A 22,065-nucleotide genomic window follows, 5' to 3' on the forward strand; every position below is an offset into this window, starting at 1 on the left:
TTTCTTCAGTAATAGTCTAAATATTCTTGGTTATACTGCTATAAATATGGTGCTAATGTTAAAAATGTTAACGTATAAGGCACAAGAAATCCACAAATTGGAGAATATACATATAAAATGCATATTTCAGCAATGCTTTACACGGGAGAGGGGTAGGTTAGATTGTTAGATTATTATATGATACTAGTGGTTTCAGCCCGTTACAATAACGGGCGCTAGAACAGATGCGGGCGGCGCGGGAGGGCTCGCGGCCCTGCCGTCGCTTGTTGTTGGGGCCTCCCGCTGGGCCGGCTGGGCCGCGGGAGCCCAGGAACAGGCCACTTGGCGGCCCGAAAGGGCTCAGGGCCCGGCCGCCACCGCATTTCATTGGGGCCTCCCGCTGGGCCAAAATGGATGCGGGTGGCGCGGAAGGGCTCGCGGCCCTGCCGCCGCCGCCACTTGTTGGGGCCTCCCGCTGGGCCGCGGGAGCCCGGGAGCAGGCCGCTTGCCGGCCCAAAGGGACGCGGGCGGCGCGGGAGGGCTCAGGGCCCGGCCGCCGCAGGTCGTTGGGGCCTCCCGCTGGGCCTGGCGGGCCGCGGGAGCCCGGGATCAGGCCGCTCGGCAGCCAAAATGGATGCGGGCGGTGTGGGAGGGCTCGCGGCCCTGCCGTCGCCGCTGCTTGTTTTTGGGGCCTCCCGCTCGGCGGCCGTTTGATCGGCGGCGATACCTTCCTGCACCTCCTCTCCGGGCCCCCGAGGAAGAGGGAGGCGTCTTCTGCCTTCTTTGCCCGCTGCCCCGCCCAGGCGCCGCCTCCGCCTCGCCGGGCAAAGAGGCTACGTGAGGCCGGGGCGCCCTGCGCAGGAAGGTAGGCCTCGCCGGAGGAGGAGGAGGAGGGAGAAGAGACGGAGCCCCGCGTCGCCATGGAGACCGGGGGAAGGGAGGGAGGAAGGAAGGAGGAGCAGCCGCCGGGGACAGAGAGGTACCGGAGCAGGATGAGGCCTGCTTGGAGCTGGTTGCAGCGATGGCGGGCGTGCGGGGCGGGCAAGGAAGGGGTCGGTTCCTCTGCTCCTCTGCTCCTGCTGCATTGCAGCCTCCCTCCTCCTGCTGTCCGTCCCCTTCTCCCCCCTTCCCTCCGCGTTTGGCGCGCTGCACAATGGCAGGGGGGGCGCAGCCGCGACTCCCAGGCTCCGGCAGAGGAGAGGCCATGGCCTGCAAGAGCGGAGCAAGGAGGGAAGCCGGGGGTGGTGGTGGAAGCGGAGGTTGCGAGCGAGTGGGGGCCTCCGGAGCGTCGGCGCTCCACGGGATGGGCTGCTCTGTGCCGCTCCCGGGCTGCTAGGCCTCGGGGCTCTGTTTGTAGCGGCAGCAGCAGCGTGACCTCCCTCCTCGGCCTCCCCTCTTCCTCTGCAGCGCCGCGTTCCGATTCAACTGCCCCGCTTCAACTGCTGACGCTGCTCGCGGCCCGATCTCTCTCCATCCAATCCCTGTGTCCCTGGGGCACATGCGCAGTAGCGCAAACCCAGAGACACACGGACTGGACGCAGAGACACTTGCGTTTTATATATATAGATAGATAATGTTCTCTGAACAGTGTTACCAGCCACCACTGCCCATTGCTCTGTTTACCATTTGCTCTGTTTACCATAGGTGTATGGAGAACCTGAAAGCTTGCACACTATTTTTTTGATGTTCTGGTTGGCCTAATAAATATGGCTGCTGAAGAAGGGAAGCGTGATACTGGCTTAGTTTGAATATTTTTGCTATCCAAGACCTCTCTGATCTGGTCTTCAATGGTAGTGGCAGAGAGGCACTAACACTTGTGCTAACCGAGAACTGTTCTAAGGAGCAGCAGCGTGTACATACAACCTAGTGCCAATTCAGTGACTGTGGGTCCCTCCTCCAGCCACTTGACTGTAGGTAGGGCAGTATATTTTGGAACCTTGTTGTGTTGCAGAAGTGCTGCCTGAGGCGAGACTTTCAGCCTACATGACTCCCAGTACAAACACACACTATCCCCACTTTCACCCATTCAGTAGATGCCCAGAACTGATGGCTTTTTACTGAAGAACATGGATGCCCTCTGCATGCAGCAGGAGGTATATACTCTTTTCCATATCATTGTACAGTCATACCTTGGAAGTCAAACAGAATCCATTCCGGAAGTCTGTTTGATTCCCGAAACCGTTTGAAAACCAAGGCACGGCTTCCGATTGGCTGCAGGAACTTCCAGCACTCAATCGGAAACCGTGGAAGACGTTTGGCTTCCAAAAAATGTACCACTTCCAGGTTTGTGGTGCTTGGGAGCTGATTTGTTCGGGAGCCAAGCTGTTCGAGTACCAAGGTACCACTGTACTAGGATGTGAGCCATAAAATACAAGACGTCTGCTGGTGATGATGAGAATAAAATCCTAACTTCATTTTTATTTGATGGAATTTTACATTGCAGCAGATGACAACAACTAATGCAAAATCTTGTAGTAACATAAAACTTCATTGGGAGAAAGTTCTCTCATTACATGTCTTCAAGCATGATAGCTAGGAAAAGGGCCATAGTACAGTGGCACAGTGTCTGCTCTGGCTGCAGAAGGTCCCAGGTTTGATTTATGGCATCTCCAGACTGCTTTTCTGAATCTCTGGAGAGCTACTGCCGATCAGTTGTAGAAAATACTGAGTTAGATGCACCAATGGTGTGACTCAGCACAAGACAGCTTCCATATTGCCAAAATAAAATAAAATAAAATAAAATTAATGAGAGATCCAGGAAGAGCTTCCAGCATGCAGTGGACAAAACAGGTGAGAAATGCTGTAGTCCTACATGTACTTATCTGGGAGAAAGTTCCATTGAAGTAGGTGGAATCTACTTCTGAGTAGACATCCACAAGCACATGACTTCTCCACCAAAGAATCTTGGGCATGATAGGATGCTGGACTTGCAGCTCTGTGAAGGGCAAATTACAGTACTCATGATTCTTTGAGGGAAGCCATGTGGTTTAAATGTGTGGTGTGGATTGCACTACAAGTGCAATTAAGATTTGATGAGCATACGTATACTGTATATAGTGAGGAATAAGTGGAGATTGTGCCTAACTTAACTGTGCATTGTAATTCTGGCTTTGTTTTGATTTTTTAATGTAGAATAACCTAGATAACACAGGGACGCAGGTGACGCTGTGCTCTAAACCAGTGTTTTTCAACCTTTTTGGGGCAAAGGCACACTTGTTTCATGAAAAAAATCACGAGGCACACCACCATTAGAAAATGTTAAAAAAATTAACTCTGTGCCTATATTGACTATATATAAAGTAATTCTCTTGAATTTTTCAATTTTTCCCACGGCACACCAGGCAACATCTCGCGGCACACTAGTGTGCCGCGGAACAGTGGTTGAAAAACACTGCTCTAAACCACTGAACCTAGGGCTTGCCAATCAAAAGGTTGGCGGTTTGAATCCCCGTGACAGAGTGAGCTCCCGTTGCTTGGTCCCTGCTCCTGCCAACCTAGCAGTTCGAAAGCATGTCAAAATGCAAGTAGATAAATAGGTACCGCTCCGGCGGAAAGGTAAACGGCGTTTCTGTGCGCTGCTCTGGTTTGCCAGAAGCAGCTTAGTCATGCTGGCCACATGACCCGGAAGCAGTACGCCGGCTCCCTCGGCCAGTAACGGGAGATGAGTGCCACAACCCGTCCGCTTCTGGACCTAATGGTCAGGGGTACCTTTACCTTTCCCCTTGATACCAGAGCTCATGTCCACAACCAATCTGTTATGTCTTTTAAGATTCCACAAAGCTGTTGTTTTAGGAGGAAAAAAGTAGTTGCACTTACAAAAACAGAATTATCTGTATGTTTTTGACATGTGCCATAATATTGTTTCCACCTACCAAAATATATGTAATGGAATACATATTTTATTTATTTTGTTAAAATGGGTACCAGCCAAAAAAGCAGGCAACAGGGAATACGCCCACGGCTACAAACCTTTATCAAAGTAGTTGAGAAGCCCCATTGAATTCAGCGGGCCTTTCACTTCCAAATAAACATGCCTCGGATTGGGCGGCACGGTTAGCTCATTCGCAGAACGGAAGACGTCAAGAGGGGGCGGGACCAAACTTTCTGCTTCCGTGTGTGTTTTCAGCTTCTCTGCGAGAAGTAGCGCCCCTAGCGGCCATCGCCTCCCTGCCTGCCGGCGCCGTTCACCTAGCCCGGCTTTCTCCGTCGCCGCCCCGAGGGAGGGGTGGTCACGTGCTGGGGGCGTGGAGCCGAACGGCGGCCTCTAAGGGTCACATGACAGGGGCGCGGGCCGGGATTGCTACTGTTGCTTGGGGAGGGGGGCTGGAGTCCGACTGACCATGGTAAGTGAGCGGCTGCCGGGCTTAAGAAGGCGGCGGCGGCGGCTGGGTGCAGGGTGGAGAGAAGCGGGGTTGTTCATGGCGGTGCGTCGCCTCGCCTGAACGAGGCCTGCAGGTTGTAGTATGAGCAGCGGCGGCGGTGCTGCCGCTGCCGCCTTCTTCCTTCCTTCCTTCTTGTGAGGCGGGTTGGGCCCCGGGGTGCTCTTGAGGTGAGGGAGGCCGCCGGGCGAGCCGTTGGCAGTTCCCATGGATACGGCACTCTCGGCGCGAGGGGCTTCCATTCGATGCCGCCGCCCCGCTTCCACCACGCGCTCCACCCCGCCTTTCTGGGTGACGCGGGCGGCGTGTGTTCCGCTGCTTCTTGAGGAGAAGGCAAAGTACGCGGGGAGGGGCGCTCTTGCCGTCGGTGCCCCGGGAAGGTCAGGCTCTAGGTTTCTCACGGCGGGCTAAGCAAGCAGGGCGGGGTGGAGGGAAGTGGCTGGGATTTTCATGGAGTGGGGGGACACGTCAGAGTCACCTGGCTTGTCTCTGGTGGCAGTCCCAGGTTTGGCTTTTAGGGGGAGGCATACTTCGAGGAGGAAATGTGGGGAGGGGGCGTAAACGTGTCTGCGGGTTTATATTCTCGGGGGATTTACGTACCTAATCCGGCGTCTTTTAGTGTAGGGAGAGACGACCGCACCACACAGTTATTTACAGTGCGCTGTTACTTCACGTGTTGCCCAGCAGCCCTGGCATGAAAAACCTAACCAGTCTAATAGGGTAGTAGTTGTTGTAAGTTTTAATTTGAAGAATGCTGTTAGTAATTACCAGTAGGGATGAAAGGTGTATAGGGAACCTAAGGAGAACTGGGAGCAGGTTGTAAGGATTGGACTGTGAATGCTTATTTGCTTTTTTTTTTTAATTGACTTTATGTCCTGCATTTCTGCCAAGACATTAGAAGTGGTTTACAATTTTAAAATACTATAATATAAAATGAAGAGTTGATAGAGCCCTTTCAGGCCGACTTGGGAGTTGGTGGCACAAGCTCCCTGACCACCTACCCTCCCTTAGGGCACACAGGTATTCCTGAAGCAACCCTAGGAAATGTGTAGCAGGCACTATCCCAATTCTCTCAGGCCACTGATGGTTCTATGAAGAACTGGGTGGTATGAAGACTTTGCCTGCACAACTGGTTGCAAGTGGTCAGACTGAACCTGGAGTCTGGAGTACTCTAGGCATCACACTTTGAAGAAGGGCATTGACAAATTAGCATGTTCAGAGGAGGAGGGCATCTGAGATGGTGAGGGTTGTTGAAACAAAGTTCTCTGAGGAATAGTTGAATGAAAAGGTAAAGGACCCCTGGATGGTTCAGTCCAGTAAAGGGCGACTGGGGTTGCAGCGCTCATCTTGCTTTCAGGCCGAAGGAGCCCCTATTTGTCCTCAGACAGCTTTACAGGTCATGTGGCCAGCATGACTAAACAGCTTCTGGTGCAAAGTAACACCGTGACAGAAGCCAGAGCGCATGGAAACTCCGTTTACCTTCCCGCCACAGCGGTACCTATTTATCTACTTGCACGGGCGTGCTTTTGAACTGCTAGCTTGGCAGGAGCTGGGACAGAGCAATGGGAGCTCATGTGAGGATTCATACCGTCAACCTTCCACTCGCCAAACCCAAGAGGCTCAGTGATTTAGACCACAGCGAGCCTATGTTTGGCTCGCCAAAAGATTAAAAGGGAGACATGAGAGTGGTCTTCAGATATCTGACAGGTTTAATGAAGAAGATGGAGCAGGCTTGTTTTTTGTTTCTCCAAAGGGCAGGACTGGAACCAGTAGGTGGAAAGTGTAGGGAAGCAGATTTCGGCTAGGTTTAAGGAGAACATTCCTAATGCGGAAGTACCATTTGACAGTGGAATAGACCACCTGAGGAGTTGATGATGGGCCCTCCTTTGCCAGAGGTATTTACACAGAGGTTGGAAGTCTTAATCCTGAAGTTACTCCTTGCACTGGGCAGAGAGGGGGTTGGATTAGATTACCTCAAGGGTGTTTTCCAAATTGTTAGTCTTTTGATTCTAACATTTTTTAAAATCTTGGCAGGGTGCACCTTGTTCAGTGATTCCGTCCAGGTGTGTACTGATAGATAAGTAGCTTAATGGAACAGGTTGGGTATACTATATAGAATCCTTAGGAATTCTAGAACTGGTTTAAGACCTTCTTTATTACATATCCATCCATAACAATGCCTTAAAGAATCTGCATGTGGTCTTACACTCATGTAATAAAATGTAAATTGTTTGGGCAATATATTCTTGAGTCACTAGCAAAATAATATTTATATGAATCCTTAGGGTCAATTGATTAGAAGTGACTTATGTCTGTAAAAAGCCTATGGGGTATTAGTGAGCTTTCAGGCAGTGGCTTAATATTGCAAATGGGTCATTCAGATCTGGTTTTTCTGTGAGTATGATTGGGATGAGTGTTGACACGTATTTTCATAGGCATTATGTTTTTCCCCATCAGTACTAGTGGGTGTTGGAGCCAGAATATTTTCCTGCTGTGTTTTCTTGTTCCTCCCCTGTATTAGTACTGCCCTGCTCTCTGCTACTTTTCCCAGTTTTAAATATGTGCACAGGTATTTCTGTACCTGGGTACACACCTTTAATCCCCCTACTTGTAAATTCACAAAAGCAAACTTAAAAACCCTTAGTTATCATGTTTTATGACTTGTAAAATGGAGACTTCTGATTCTACAGGGTGACTCATTTTGATATTTTTTTTTAAAAAAATAATAAGTCTTGTGCAAGACCACAGAGGAAAGTAGGAAGGTCTTGTGCAAGAAAGGTATTGCATAAGACCTCTATTTTTTAAAGTCCCAATGCATGTCCTACAGTTTGTCTCTGAGATATGCCCCACATATACATCTACCTTCTCTCAATTGGTTAGCTGAAATTTGAAGGTGTTCAGTGTATGGCAGTTGGTGGAAATAGGTAAATAGGCTGAGATTGTTTGGGTCGCCAGAAACAAAGTGACCAGGCTGTGAAAAATGGAAGTAGGGGTGGCAGTAGAGACCACTCATCAAAACATCACAACACATATGACAAACTGCTTACCAAAAAAAACCATAGTATAAGCGTCCGCACCAGGCGTGCCTGTAGCTGTATAATAGGTTGTTTTTACTTTTTTTTTCTTTGCATAGTATGGTGAAATTCAGATTAAACAGATTAAAAAGTCTGGTATTATGATACAGATGTCTTGTGGATGCTGTCAAATCTTGCATCCATGAACACCTACTCCAGAATAAACTCCAGTCTGGAAGCACCCTGAGTCATTTACTTTATTTGATATGTTAAAGTGGTGTGACAATGCCTACAAGAATTACATACAGGGATTTCCTCAGTCTTCATAAGCTGTAGAAATCTTTGGTGTAGTTTGTAGGTTGTAAAATAACTATTTCAGGGATGGCTGGCTACCATTAGTAACACGGTCTGGAAGAGCTGCTGTGAATTTAAACCCCATGACATGTCAAACCAATGTAACCCCCCCCCCCCCCGGCCCCACATGCTGAATTTCTGCTTTTCATGCAGCTGTTAAAGGCAAATGAGGTCTGTCAGACCCAAAGGTTGACAATGCTAATTTGCCTTCGCTTTACTAGCCTACTTATATTAATAAATGAATTCTTGGATGTGTGGCAGATACTACTGGTACCTAGATGTTGAAATACTGAGGAGACATTTGCCTTATATAGTCATCACTTGATGACTGCAACATCAATGTGTTGTGCACGCTTATGAGTGTGCCAAGAGCCCATACAGATAGATGTCTGAATAACTCTTCAAATACAGCCTTTACTCTGGGGGCCTTGCGCATATTCAGCTGACAGTCATTGAGATGGCTCCTATTTAATGCTAAGGTTTGCTGTTAATGTGAATGAGCCTCCTAGGACCCTTGGGCTTACATGTTTCTTCTTCCCAGCACATGTTGTGATCCACTTCCTCTTGGTATATGACAAATTTGCCATCTTGTCTAAAGTGACAAACTATGCTTTGTGATTGACTGCATCATGTTCAGTGCCTGGCTAATTTTGAACACTGCTGTAGAAGCTGAATGGCCTCTGCAATCCAAAGCAAGACAGGATAAACAAATTGTAGAGTTAGACTTAAAGTATGTGTGTGTGTGCAAATATAACAACAGTGTGTTGCAAACACACTCATTTTAGGATTTGAAGGTTTTTTCTAAATTAATTGCTTTTATTGTAGTTATTCCTTAAAGATGTAGTGTGTTAAGGCACTCAACAATGTTTTTCAATTCAATCAGAAAGTGTAGTTTGTTTTGCCTTTAATGGTGGCTTATTAAATTCTTGTAGGGCTCCTTTGAAGTCTGGACTTCCATTGTGCATATTGTTTGGATAGCTTGGTGTTTGCTGATTAGCAAGAATTGAATGCCATCTAGGTTTTCTTTTTTTTACAATGCTTTGAGGCACTGAGACAGGACAGGATACAGGTGGTCTGTTTTGCTTCTGTTCCTCCACAAGTCTCCTTCCCTGTTTGTTTTGGGGCCAAATTAAAGAGTCCTGCTGATTCCTGAAAGAAGGAAATAGGACAAAGGGATTTTAAGTACTGGTAACTTCAAGTATATGCCAGGTGTGGGGACTGGAAACCTTTGGCCCTTGCTGTACTTAAGTTCCCATCAGATTCAACAAGCATGTTGATGGCTAGGGATGCTGGGAGTTGTAGTTCAGCAACATCTGTCAGGCCAAAGGTTTCCCACACCTGGTAGAGAGTCATCTAATGTCTACTCGGAGTAGGCCCATTGAAGTTAAGAAATATGTGATCCATTAATTTCAGTGGGTCTGCTGTGAGTAAAACTTGGTTGAACGCCACCCATAGTCTCTGGATAATTCATTAGCAATTGAAATGCATCAAGCACTTTTTAAATGTCCTTTGGATACCCAAAACCACTATTTCTAATAGTCTAATACAGGCATGTCCAACCGGTTGCTCATGGGGTAGGCGATCATGGTTGATTGTGGGTTCCTGATCATTGCCCCCCCCAAAAAAGCTCAACAACTTTGGTGAAGCCTCCGCAAACAAAGGTCAACAACTCTGGTCAATCCAATGGGTACTGTGCCATTTATGGTGTGAGTAGATCGCAGTCTCTTGGAAGTTGGACGTGCTTGGTCTAACCTTTTCCTGAGTAGTGGTGCTTTTCTTAGATGAGACACAAAAGATTGATGAGCAGCAACTGCAATAATAGGACTAGGCTGCAAACTACCAGTATTTTGGAGTTTAGGGCATGGGGCCTTAGCCTGTCATTTCCCTATTTTGTTCAAGTGGCCCGCAGACAAAACTAGTTGCTGATTAGATTTCTGTAATGTAATTTTAATGTATTTTGTATTATTTTTCCCTTCCTTCAATGCAGAAACATATATGTAGGAATTGTTTTAAGTTGCTTTAGATTATCTTTCGCTTCACCTTTAAAATATTTTGATTTAAATTAATTCTTTAAGAAGTAAAGTTTTATATGGGGTAGCATGTGTGGTGGTGGTGGGGCTACATTGGCACATAAGACAAGGTGAACCTGTATTTCTGTTCTAGCATGATGATTGCTTTTCCACAAATACGACAATTTATAACAGTGTTCTGTTGCTATCTCACACCAGTTCAGTTTCTTTCTACAGCTGAATTTTTTGGTAGAATTAATTTTTTAAATATATGTTTAAAGGAGCAATTAAAACAAGGGCCATAAAACTTTTTCTTCACTATTTAGCTACACTTTGTGGCTGTTATATTGAACTTGATAAAGTTGCTGTATATTTTATCTACGACTAAGTGAATTTGCTTTTTATTGCAGAGTTTTCTGGGAGGCTTGTTTGGTCCCATTTGTGAGATTGATGTTGTTCTTAATGATGCAGAATCACGAAAAACAGCTGAAATAAAAACAGAAGATGGTAAAATAGAAAAACATTATCTTTTCTATGATGGAGAATCAGTTTCAGGAAAGGTAATTAAAAAAAAAGTTTGTACTTTATTAAGATATAGGGAAGAAACGGTTATTAATGATATAGCTGTTCCAGGTAATTTCATAATAGAAACTAGGTTCTAGTGTATGTGTAATATTGAGGTTTGGTAGTAAACAAATTGTTATTGTTGATGTTATCAAGTCAATATGTATATGTCAAGGAAGAACCAACACATTTATTTTGTTGCGGAGCAACCTCTTTCAGTGTTGGCACAGGAGATAGATAGTACAGTCATCCTCATTAATTTTTATTACACAAATATTTGATAATGTCATATTAATGATCTATGGTGTTAACTGATAATTTGTGGGTTTTTTGCAATATTTTATCCAAATATTTAAGTTGTTGACATTCTTATTTTTATAAGTGGTTTCTCTTCATACATATCCCCCCCCCCCAGTCCTTAAAACTACTCTATATCTACATCTTGTAGTTCACAAGCTTGTCTTCTGTGGAGCTTGGTTTCAACACTACTTTTTTGCTTCTCAATTTGATATGGAAAGAATAGAAGAAAATAATATATTCTAATGGTTCAAGTATAATACAAGCAAATGTTGCTGCACTTGGTTCATATTTAAGGTGTTCTGTTTTCACAAATGTTATACAGGGGAACTGATAATTCTCCAGATGTTGCTGGACTACAACTCCTGTTATCTCTGCCCAATGTTCTAAGAAGAGCCTTCTAGGATTAGGCCAAAGGCCTGTCTAGTTCAGCATTCTGTGGCACGGTTGTATTGAACTGTTTTATTCAGAGTACACTCACTGAAATTAATGGACATAAGTTGGTCTTGTCTAGTCTAACACTAGATACAACCCACAGTCTTATATAGCCTTCATGTAAAGTTGCCAAGGATGGGACGCGGGTGGCTCTGTGGTCTAAACTACTGAGCCTAGGGCTTGCCGATCAGAAGGTCGGCGGTTCGAATCCCCGCGACAGGGTGAGCTCCTGTTGCTCGGTCCCTGCTCCTGCCAACATAGCAGTTCAAAAGCACATCAAGTGCAAGTAGATAAATAGTTACTGCTCCGGCAGGAAGGTAAACGGCATTTCTGTGCAGTGCTCTGGTTCGCCAGAAGTGGCTTAGTCATGCTGGCCACATGACCAGGAAGCTGTACGCCGCCTCCCTCGGCCAGTAAATCGAGATGAGCGCTGCAACCCCACAGTTGTCCACAATGGGACCTAACAGTCAGGGGTCCCTTTACCTTTAAAGTTGCCAAGGATAGTTTTATCTTCTACAATTTTTCTTAAACCCTTTATAAGAATATAGAGTCCAGCAATACTAACCCTTTTGTGATGGTTTTGAATTTGCCTTTAACACAATGCCTTCAATTCTGGCAAATGATTAGAAGGGAGTTCTGGTGCAATCCAGACCCACAGTAGGGGGTCTGATGTGCAGAAGAAGTATTTATAAAGCCTGAACCAGCCCCATCTTCTACACAGAAGAATATTCTATTGAAATTCTCTTATTTATAAAATGAAAAAGGGCAGTGTCTGTGCGCATTGCACATGCCCCGATCCAGCACCTCAGTTCTTCTTACCTTCCGCTACTCATTGCCCCTTTAGAATGCTGGAATGATGCCATATTTATCTCCATTCTTTGCTTTAAAACTTGTCTTTTTCTGCTTCTGTCATTTAATGAACTATTTTCACCCATTGCTAAATAGCTGCTTCACCAGTTTCTCTTCCCACAGTCCTATTTTTTTAGTGTTGTAAATGATTGCATAAGGAGGAACTGGCAGGCAGTGCTGGTGACATCTAGCAAGTTTTAACCATTTTTGCTGTGAAAATTCACTAAATAAGAGTTGGAAGAAGGAATGAAAATGCCATGTAGTCCAGCATTGTAACACAGGGCTGAAAAAGGGGCAATGACCCAGAACCACACTTCCTTTTGAAAAATACTGGTTTTATCAACTGCACCTATCTGTTTTTAACCATTGTTTTATTTTGTTACTGATTATTTTTATTGTTCTACATTGCACTTAGTGCTGCAAATGCAGTGGAAAGATGGGATATATATATAGTTTAAATGATCTAAAATAAGTTTTTGTACAAATGGATCATTACACTTACACCTTTTCATTGGTGTTTTGACTTTTTCAGGTAAACATAGTCTTTAAACAACTTGGAAAGAGGCTAGAGCATCAAGGAATTAGAATTGAATTTGTAGGACAAATTGGTGAGTCTCTTAGAATTACCATTTGGATAACTTTGAGTGCTCATAACCCTGATATAGGAATTGTAATCTAGACTGGTCTCTAGGTAGTTGAATACAGTGTTTAAAATTAGCCAGGCTCATTTTGAACCTGGCTTTTGACCTGGGCACCAGGATGTCACCTGACATCTCCACCATCTGGAGGTACATGCTGGGGATCATTGTATATGAACTGTTTTCACACACTAATACCACATCCTGTAGAACTCCATCAGTTACATTTTATCTGCACAACCAGGAGCCAAAATTTTATTTCTATGCAGTCTGAGCAGGAGTGGTGAACAACATTACAGTAAATTGTTGCCTGTCTTCACTTACCCCATCCCACTGCCCTGCTCACAGTTGTGAAGAATATGGTTACGTTATGAATGGTCCATGTCACTATTAAGAAAAAGAGCTCTGAATAGGCCAGTATATATATGTGAACTGTCCCTGGATCAAGTGATTTTTCTTCTTTAAGTTCTCAAAGCTCTTAACCTAGCTCAAGGTTGTCATCTGAACTAGGCAGATGTGTAACTGAGGATCAGTCACAGTCAGTCCACCATTTGAATAATAAGATTTAAGAGCCATCATGCCCCAAAATGGCAACCATTCTGTTTTGGCGACTATAACATTGGTTAAGGAGCCATTTGGCGCCTAGCTTATATATCTGAGTTTCTAACACTGGTTGTATAACAAGTATCCCAAATATGTTTGTTTTGAAGTAAATAATGTTTGCTGTCTGTGATTCAAATGAATTGCATCTGTGATATGTTGCCAAGCAGCAGTTACAAAAACAGCATGCATCTTAAAAATAGTAACTATATTCTAGCTAGATCATATGTGGATCCTGGAGATTAAGATGCAACAAGTAAAGATTACGTAATTTATTGAGAACATCTTTGTATGTTCTGCTTTTGTTTTTTCTTGAAGAGCTTTTCCTTAAAGCTTGTATATTCTGTTTCATAAACCAAAATTTGTTCAGTAAATTCTCTCTCTGCTTACAATATGAGAATATAAAATAAAATGACACATTTTGGAAAACATTATACTAGCCTACCTTTTAAGTTACTGAATTTACTCCATAAAGTCATTTGCTTGTTTGTCAAGCTGACTGTTGATATTAATGCTGGGCTATTCTGCAGTATAATTAACAAAACAGTTGTATTTTGTACTTGAATGGAGGATCTTTGCAATACAACTGACATACTGAAGGAGTTTTAAATTAGACCACACTGTAAAATAAAAAAAATAATTTTTTTGAATTCACATGATTAAATGGAGATAGAAATAACGCCAATATTTTAATATCTTTCTATTTATTTTCTTCTTTTCTTCCTTGCCACTTGCAGCAGTCCCAAGTGTCAAGCCATTGTATACTCCTTAAGGAAAGCTTCTGTTACATTTCCTCTCTGATTCTATTCATTACTTTCTTAGAGCTTTTCAGTGACAAGAGCAATACTCATGAATTTGTAAACCTAGTGAAAGAACTGGCCTTACCTGGTGAATTAACACAAAGTAGAAGTTATGACTTTGAGTTTATGCAAGTTGAGAAGCCATATGAATCCTACATCGGTGCCAATGTCAGATTGAGGTATGGAAACTGTAAAGTACTCTTTCTGCAGTTATGATTATAATAGTTTCTAACTTATTTCTAACTTGTGTATGTGTAAAAATATATTAAAAATTGGTTGCATCAAAAGGGCCCATCTGTTTGTGGAAGGAATTTTGATCTAGCAGAGACATCCACAAAGAGGCAAGGGGTTCTTTTGCCAAATCCCCCTGCAGCCTCTCTCACCCCTTAAATGCAAGGAATGCTTGCACAACAATGTTAATTCTCAAACTTAGTCCACTAATGTTATGTTGGATGTTGCCCATAGTTACATACATTAATATGCAGCTTTTGAGAGATACCATATATACTTGAGTATAAGCCTAGTTTTTCAGCACATTTTTTGTGCTGAAAAAGCTGCCCTCGGCTTATAATCGAGTGAGGCGGGCGGTGGGGGGTGGCGAGAAAGAAGCCCTTTCTCTTCGCTCATGCCGCCACCCGCTCTCCCCAGTCAACCATTCCTTAAGAAGTGTACAAGAACAGCGGTTCTTTACTCTCCCCAGGCAGCTTGTTCCATTCCTGAACTGCTCGCATAAATGCAAACTTGGCAAAGGAGGAAGAGGAAGGAGCAGCCCAAAGGGCTGCTTTCGGGCTGCTCGTTCCTCCTCCTCCACAGCGGCAAAGGTGAATCGGCTTATACTTGAGTCAATAAGCTTTCCCAGGTTTTTGAAGGAAAATTAGGTGCCTCGGTTTATATTTGGGTCGGCTTATACTCGGGTATATACGGTAATTGGAAGGTGTTGGAGCCAAAAGGCATGCAGTGATGGAAGACTCTGAATTTCTGTTCTTTAGTCATTATTAAAATACTTGATTAACAGCATTGTTAATTTTAAGAAATACAAAAATGAAAACAAGTTACACTAAAATGAAAGAAATATAAATTTCTACATAGAAAAAGTAATGTATCCATACAATAAATATGATTATAATAATGATATCAGGAAACTATATGGAAATGGTAAAAAAAGCTTTAGCAAGCAATCTGCTTTCTGAAACACTTCTGAAACACAAAAGGCATGAATTTGGATGTGCCTGCCTTAAAAATAATATGTAAACTTTGAATTTAAATGTAAGTGGGTCCTCAAAATACATTCTACCCTGTTTATAGAGCTGTAAAGAAATACTGGATTGAATATTTTCAGTTTGCAGAAGGGACTCTGATTCAGCAGAGACTCCTGCTAGATTGAAGGAATAGATTTCCTCTGCAGCATCCCACCACATCTCCCATACTGTACCAGAAGGACCTTCAATCCTCTCAAGCCAATCTTCATGGGATGCTGCAGGGGAGTGGGAATGAATTACCTTTTCTCTTCTACCTGCTGAAGCTTTAGAGTTCTGTTGCAGGCATGTCTGGTTCCAACCCATTGTGCTAATAAAAGTTGGAATCGCCTCCTCTCTTGCTATAGGGAAAGCCCTTATTAAGTTCTCATTTTGGCCTTGCAACAAAAGGAGTTAGAATTGTGAGCAGATTGGTTTAATTCAGATTTAACTGCTAATGCAGTTTATGAATCTCAATATAATCTATTTCTGATGTTTGCTAATTTGATAAAGTTGGCCACTTCATGTATGTAAAATATTCTATGGATACAATCTGTGCTAATTTCCTGTTTTGTAGGTATTTCCTTAAAGTTACGATAGTAAGAAGGTTGTCAGACTTGGTAAAAGAATATGACCTTATCGTTCACCAGCTTGCGACATACCCAGATGTTAACAACTCTATTAAAATGGAAGTCGGCATTGAAGATTGTCTGCATATAGAATTTGAATACAACAAATCCAAGTATGTATTATGAATAAGTGAATGTGTGACCTTGAAATGGGTAACCAGGGAAGCTCCTTCAGGTCAGGTTAAAAGTGTGGAACACATAGCAGTAATTAATAACTGATTGCTAATGGACCATGTATAGGTAGGTATAGGTGGGTGAAGCTTGTCCTTCCAAAGTTGTTACAATTCAGGAGTATTATATTACTGTCTTCTTGAACCAACTGCCCACATGGAAACTTCATCTGATACAAAATGCTGCAGCCAGAGCCGTAGCTAGAATTATGATTACTATACCAGCTCCTGGTACTATACTGTACTGTGATTTTGATTACTATATCGGCTCCACTGACACCCAGTCTGTTTGTGAGCTCAGGTAGTTGGAGGAGACCCTGCTCCATGTCCCAACAGTGTTTAAGATTGAGTTGCTGGGTATACATAAAACTATAAATTTTGAGAACTATACTCAAATTTTGGAACTCCTTTCTCTGGGAGTCCAACTGGCACCTCCTTGATGACATTTAGAAAGCAGGTAAAAACTATTCTGCTTTGGTGGCTTATGACTTGATTTCTTAGTCTTGCCTCCTTTAAAATTGTTTTTCTGGTGGCTGTCTTTATGCGTTTCTTTTAATTTTGCTGTTTTTTTAAAAAAATATGCTCATTGTATGCCAATTGAGTGTTCTGTTACTATGAGTGGGATTCAGACTAAGTTAGTTGTACTTATCTAAAAGTTAGCCGTTACTAACTTTTCACATTGATTGCAGTGGGCCTAAGTGCAAATAGCTTAGTTTGCATCCAATTCTACATGATGCAAAAGTAGGATACAATTTTTTTAGGATAAGCATTTTTTTAAATGCTTAGACCAGACCTATGTCTTATGTTAGCATGAGGCTCTTTAACCCTAACTCCCTAAGCAAAAGAGAAGAGATCATTTTTGCAATCTGATTTGTTATGACTTAGCTTCAGTGCATATTGTGATAACTTGTAACAGTCTCTACTATTACTACTAGCACTTTCTGTTCATTGGGCTTTAAAGTGGCTTCTGAAAACATACTGCCCGATTGAGGAATAAAACTGGGTAGCAGCTACAAACTTGAGTGTGGGTCTGCTAGTTGGTAAAATGAGTAACTCTGTTCAATATAGACAGTTCTGTTTTCTTATCCTTTTTCAGCAATATGAATACACACAAGCATTGTAAAATGCTGTAAACCAGTTTTAAAATGTTAAATTCTGCAGTTTACAAGCCCCCTTCCTTTGTTTCTGTAAGGTATCATCTAAAGGATGTGATTGTTGGAAAAATTTACTTTCTCTTAGTAAGAATAAAAATTCAGCATATGGAATTACAGCTGATCAAAAAAGAGATTACTGGAATTGGTAAGATGAATTTTAAAACTGTCATGAATATTTTTACTTTTAATTTGATGTGTTCTAGGACTATCTTTTCTGATATTTCCAATTTATAATAGGCTGTTCTATTTTGCATATGTATGTGTAGCTAGTTAGCTTCTTTTGGCTGTACATAGTGACCAGTACTGGTTTGCAGGTAACTAATTTATGCTTCACAGTGAATAGGTTCCTGAAACCTGTCTTCAACTGTGTTTAACAATATACATGGCAATCAGGCATTCTGTTCAGCTACTTTTCAACTTGAAAGACCTTCTTGTACAATTGCTTTGCACTTCTAAATGTAGTAATATTTCAGAATTGGCATGGTGGGTAGGCTCCAAGTGGCAGATATGATTCACATTAAACTGGGGTAACCTGTTCAGATGTAAGACTTGGGTGACATTTGTTTACTTTGGCTAATTGGTGTACAGAACTACTAATCATGTTGTTGGTCCTGATTAACAGCTGTAATCAGGGCTCAGAATTCCTCTGAGGTTGTATTGGGCTGAGCTGGGGAAGTACAAATATTGGATATTACTAAGAGGAGCCTTGTCTTGAAGAGCTGAGAAGTAGTGATATTTTCTGATTACCTGTGTAATTCAATACCTATTCATAAGGTATAACTGCTAAGGGGCTTTAGTCCATAGAAATAAATAAATGTATTCAACTAAATATGCAAAATTGAATTAAAGGACTTTAAAATAAATATAATTGTTTAACCAGGACCCAGTACAACAACAGAGACAGAGACCATTGCAAAGTATGAAATAATGGATGGTGCACCAGTTAAAGGTGAGTTGGTGTTTGTTAACATTATCAAAGCATTTTTATGTTAAAATATAGATTGTTTCTCTAAATTGAGTGTTAATCCTATTATGGAGTACATAAAAATTATCTTGAAGCCTAGACTGATACAAAAAGAAAATCTAAAGCACTAAATTCCAACTTTGCCTTATGCATAATTTAAGTGCCTTAAATGAATAAGGGGCTCCTAATCTGGGGCCTTCACTCCTTAATACCAATTGGATAGTATTAGTTGGTTTCATAAATTAGAATACTGATTTCTGGTTTGTGCCAGGTCTATCATTACTTTTTCTTGTCTTCTTAAGAGTCAAGAAAAAGAGTAGGGAAAACATGGACAAATGTGCTACCCCTGAACGTAAAAAGAGCTCTATTGGATTGGACTAGTCTAGTGTAGCATCATCTCTCCAACAGTAGTCAACCAGATGCTTATCTTCTGCTGCTGTTCCCCAACAGTTGGTATTCAATAGCAATTAGCTTGACCCTTTAAAGCCATCTACTGATCACCTTGCATGTTGTGATAACAAATTCATATTTCAGCTTTGTGCTCTGGAAGGAGTAGTTTCTTTTGTCTGTCCTGAATTGTGCTCCCCAGCTTGACTGGATGACAGAAATGGATGCAGAGCCATGCTCGCATTTAAATATATAGCCATTTTCCTTTTTAGAGGCTGCGTCCGCCCAGATTAAAAGGCATGTTGAGATTTAGTGTGACTTGCTTAAAAAGAAATTCTCAGCCCCCTTCTTTTTAAATTGATGTCATGCCAATCCCTGTACCTCCAAATTATTCACTGTCAGGAACTATTCTAATCCTTTAAATGTTGCGGAAAGAAGCAAAACTAATCACGACTTCTTTTTATCTAAGGTGAATCTATTCCTATAAGACTCTTCTTGGCGGGCTATGATCCTACTCCTACAATGAGGGATGTGAATAAAAAGTTTTCAGTAAGATACTTCTTGAACCTAGTATTAGTCGATGAAGAGGACAGAAGGTACTTCAAGCAACAGGTATGACATTTTGCACTGAAGTATTGTAATGAGGTGGGTTATTAATTTGTGTTGCCTTTTATGTTAAAAAATATTCAGGGCAACTTTCAAAGTAACTAAAGCCAGCAGCCAATAAAACAATAATTGGGATACTTAAGCAGAAAAAATGCAGTCCTTTCAAACATCAGTAATAAAAGCAGAACAATGCTAATAAAAATCTTATGTCCCATTACCTGCTTAAGGGAAGGCTTTATGAAACAATGTTTTTATGTGCTGGCAAACTGTCTAGAACAGGAGCAAAGGAGGCCTCATGAAGAGAGCTGCACAATATGGGCACCAATCCATGCTTCAGCACAACTTTCTGAAAAGGATTGTGGCTTTCAGTATCTAGGTTTTTCCAGAAGTTTATATGGAAATGCTAGGGGGGGGGCACACGAGTATTCTAGCAGATATGTTTCTATCTGTGACATCAATATGTTTCAAATATGAAGCCTCTAAACTACATTTTCTTCCACCTTAAACAGGAGATCATTCTTTGGAGAAAAGCTCCTGAGAAACTGAGGAAACAACGAACCAACTTCCACCAGCGGTTTGAAAGTCCAGAACCACAGGCATCAGCAGAGCAGCCTGAAATGTGAACTGGGTGTTGGGAGTGAAAGAACTGTTGATAGATCAGCAGGTTAAAGGTGGCAACAGCCTGTAGGGAAGAAGGCCACAACACCCATTTCAACAGTCTTCCTCATCTTACAGTGCTGCATTTCCCACACTACTAAAACAAAACATTCTTTAAGTAAACATTCAAGTGTGTACATACATTTAAAATAAGCGCTTTCTCAAACACTGGAACTTTCTTAAGCTATTTTATACTGCACATTTTACTTTTTGTCTGGTGTGATGCACTCAGATATATGCATAAAGCTTAAAAAAGTTACATTTTTCCATGCATGTAGGCTGGTGCATTTAAGTTTTGCTTATCATCAATGGTAGACTAAAGCGTTTCCTCTTCCTATACCACAGTCATATCATACATCCTTCCTCATTGTCTACTGCCTGTATCCTTCGAAACTAATAAATATATTGTTCTAAAATGACAAATTCAGGGTTTATAATGGGATTTTGTCCATACACTTGGAATAGTTCTCATGCCAGAGTTTTCAGACTTTGTCTCCTTCTGAGGAATGTATATAATAAAGCAAGCTTCTTTCTCATACTAGCTTTATAAGAGGGGTGATGACTCTTCTAATTATTTACTTGGCACCTCCATCTTAATGATTCTATTATCAAATTGCAAAGCCCTTGAAGGTTTATATGCTCTAAATGAAATTACAGAATTATCCCATTGAGCTGTGTTTCAGTGGCAAAGGTGTGTGAAAATGTAGCTTTTACTGATTACACTTTTGGAATTCGGGTCATAGGCACAAAATTCAGATCACTTTGCATTAAAATGTACACTTCATCTTACCACCTCAGACATCGGGCTTGTAGGAAGGAGTGTATGTAAACCAAATTGAATTCTAAGTAGGCTTTGGAATTCTGTCTAGCAAAACACCCAGTCATTTTTAACTTTAGTGAATTTAGTCTTTGGACAACCCTTGTTAGCCTCCATCTATCCACAATTAAGCATGTAGTTTTCAGAAACGGAGTTTCTAACTATGGTCACAATATGGAACCTGCTGAATTAGATGGCTACTCATATTTGTAGTTCACTTGGCCTATCTACCAAGAATGTTTCTAAACTTCACTGCAAGTGTTATTGGTTACCTTACTTTATGAGTAAGTGAAATTCTCAAATTATACTTCTGTAAGAACTGTTTTACTACCATGGCACTTTGATAAAGCAGTCAAAGATGCTGCGTGCTGGGATATTTCTCTTTAGCGTGGATGCCTATGGCTGAGAGAACTTAACTCCCTCATGTAAGTGCCTATTCAGAATTTCAAACAAAAAATGCCAAATATTTTCATGGACACTTGCATGTTGTAATCTGGAAACTATTCCAATAAATTTTTGAAAACTGATTGTATTTAACCAGCCTCAAATTGTGCAACTATGTATAATAGACATAATAAACTGCTCTTTGAATTATTAAAAATAGCTGTATTCTCACTAAAATATCTAGATTGTGTCTTCAATTTTAAATTGTGCTCTAGTGAGTTTTACTTATAGAATTATTGAGTATCTTAAAGTTAGACGTGGGATGTTCTTAAATAGCATTTAATGCATTGTTGGGGTGGAAGGAATTCTAGTTCATCTCAAGTTTTAGTGATCACAGACTACCAAAACAAAACTCTGATTCTCAATGGGTGGCATACTTTCCCTTTGAACCTGTTCATTTAGATATCTTTCTTACACTGCCACAACTAATTTGGTTGAAGTGAATTGAACAGATCAATGTGTTGTAGACAGCTAAGTGGTACTCTAGGTAGAAGTACTGAAATTAAGGGACCTCAATTAGTCATGCCTATTCATTTCAGCAAAGGACCAATCCATTTCTTTCAGTTAGACGTGTATTTATGGAGATCAGCTTTTAGTGCCATGGTGACTAATTATCTGGATAGAGACAATTTTCATATCTAAAACCAAGCCATTATCATTTGCAACTCTAAAGAAATATGCTGCCTTAGGATGTGGTTGATGCATTAAAAATAAGTGTGGCAGTTTTTTATGTAGTTTTTAATCTAAATTGACTACACAAATATGTTTGAAGTCCTCTCTAACACCATTTTTTTGTTTCAGCCTCTTGAAATTGATAAGGGCTTTTCTTTTGCATATGAATTTATAAAGTGTTTTGAAGTGCAAAGCCCAGTTTCCTTCATTTTGTTGTTACCTTAAGGCTAGTTTAAGGTAGTACTTGGTCCCACACACTCCTTAAAATTAGAATATGGCATTCTAATTTAAGAAATAAATGAAAACCCTGAATATATACTTTAAAAACACCTCAAATGCATCTACTCTGAGGCTTGGATGACAGTGCCAATAGACAACAATAACCTATTTACTGCAGCTTTAGTCATTTGCA

At 41.7% G+C, this 22,065-nt stretch overlaps 1 protein-coding gene across 1 annotated transcript; it reads left to right on the forward strand.

Moving 5' to 3' along the window:
* Positions 1-4,196: 4,196 nt before the first annotated feature.
* VPS26A (VPS26, retromer complex component A) lies at positions 4,197-21,158 on the forward strand. Its single transcript, XM_033149000.1, has 9 exons — positions 4,197-4,322; positions 10,146-10,295; positions 12,413-12,488; positions 13,941-14,097; positions 15,731-15,895; positions 17,145-17,251; positions 17,987-18,055; positions 18,927-19,069; positions 19,573-21,158. The coding sequence occupies exons 1-9, from the start codon at positions 4,320-4,322 to the stop codon at positions 19,684-19,686; spliced, it is 984 nt and encodes a 327-aa protein (XP_033004891.1). The 5' UTR covers positions 4,197-4,319; the 3' UTR covers positions 19,687-21,158.
* The last annotated feature ends 907 nt before the right edge of the window (positions 21,159-22,065 follow it).

Source organism: Lacerta agilis, chromosome 5 (genome assembly GCF_009819535.1).
Source record: "Lacerta agilis isolate rLacAgi1 chromosome 5, rLacAgi1.pri, whole genome shotgun sequence".
Classification (NCBI taxonomy): Eukaryota; Metazoa; Chordata; class Lepidosauria; order Squamata; family Lacertidae; genus Lacerta; species Lacerta agilis.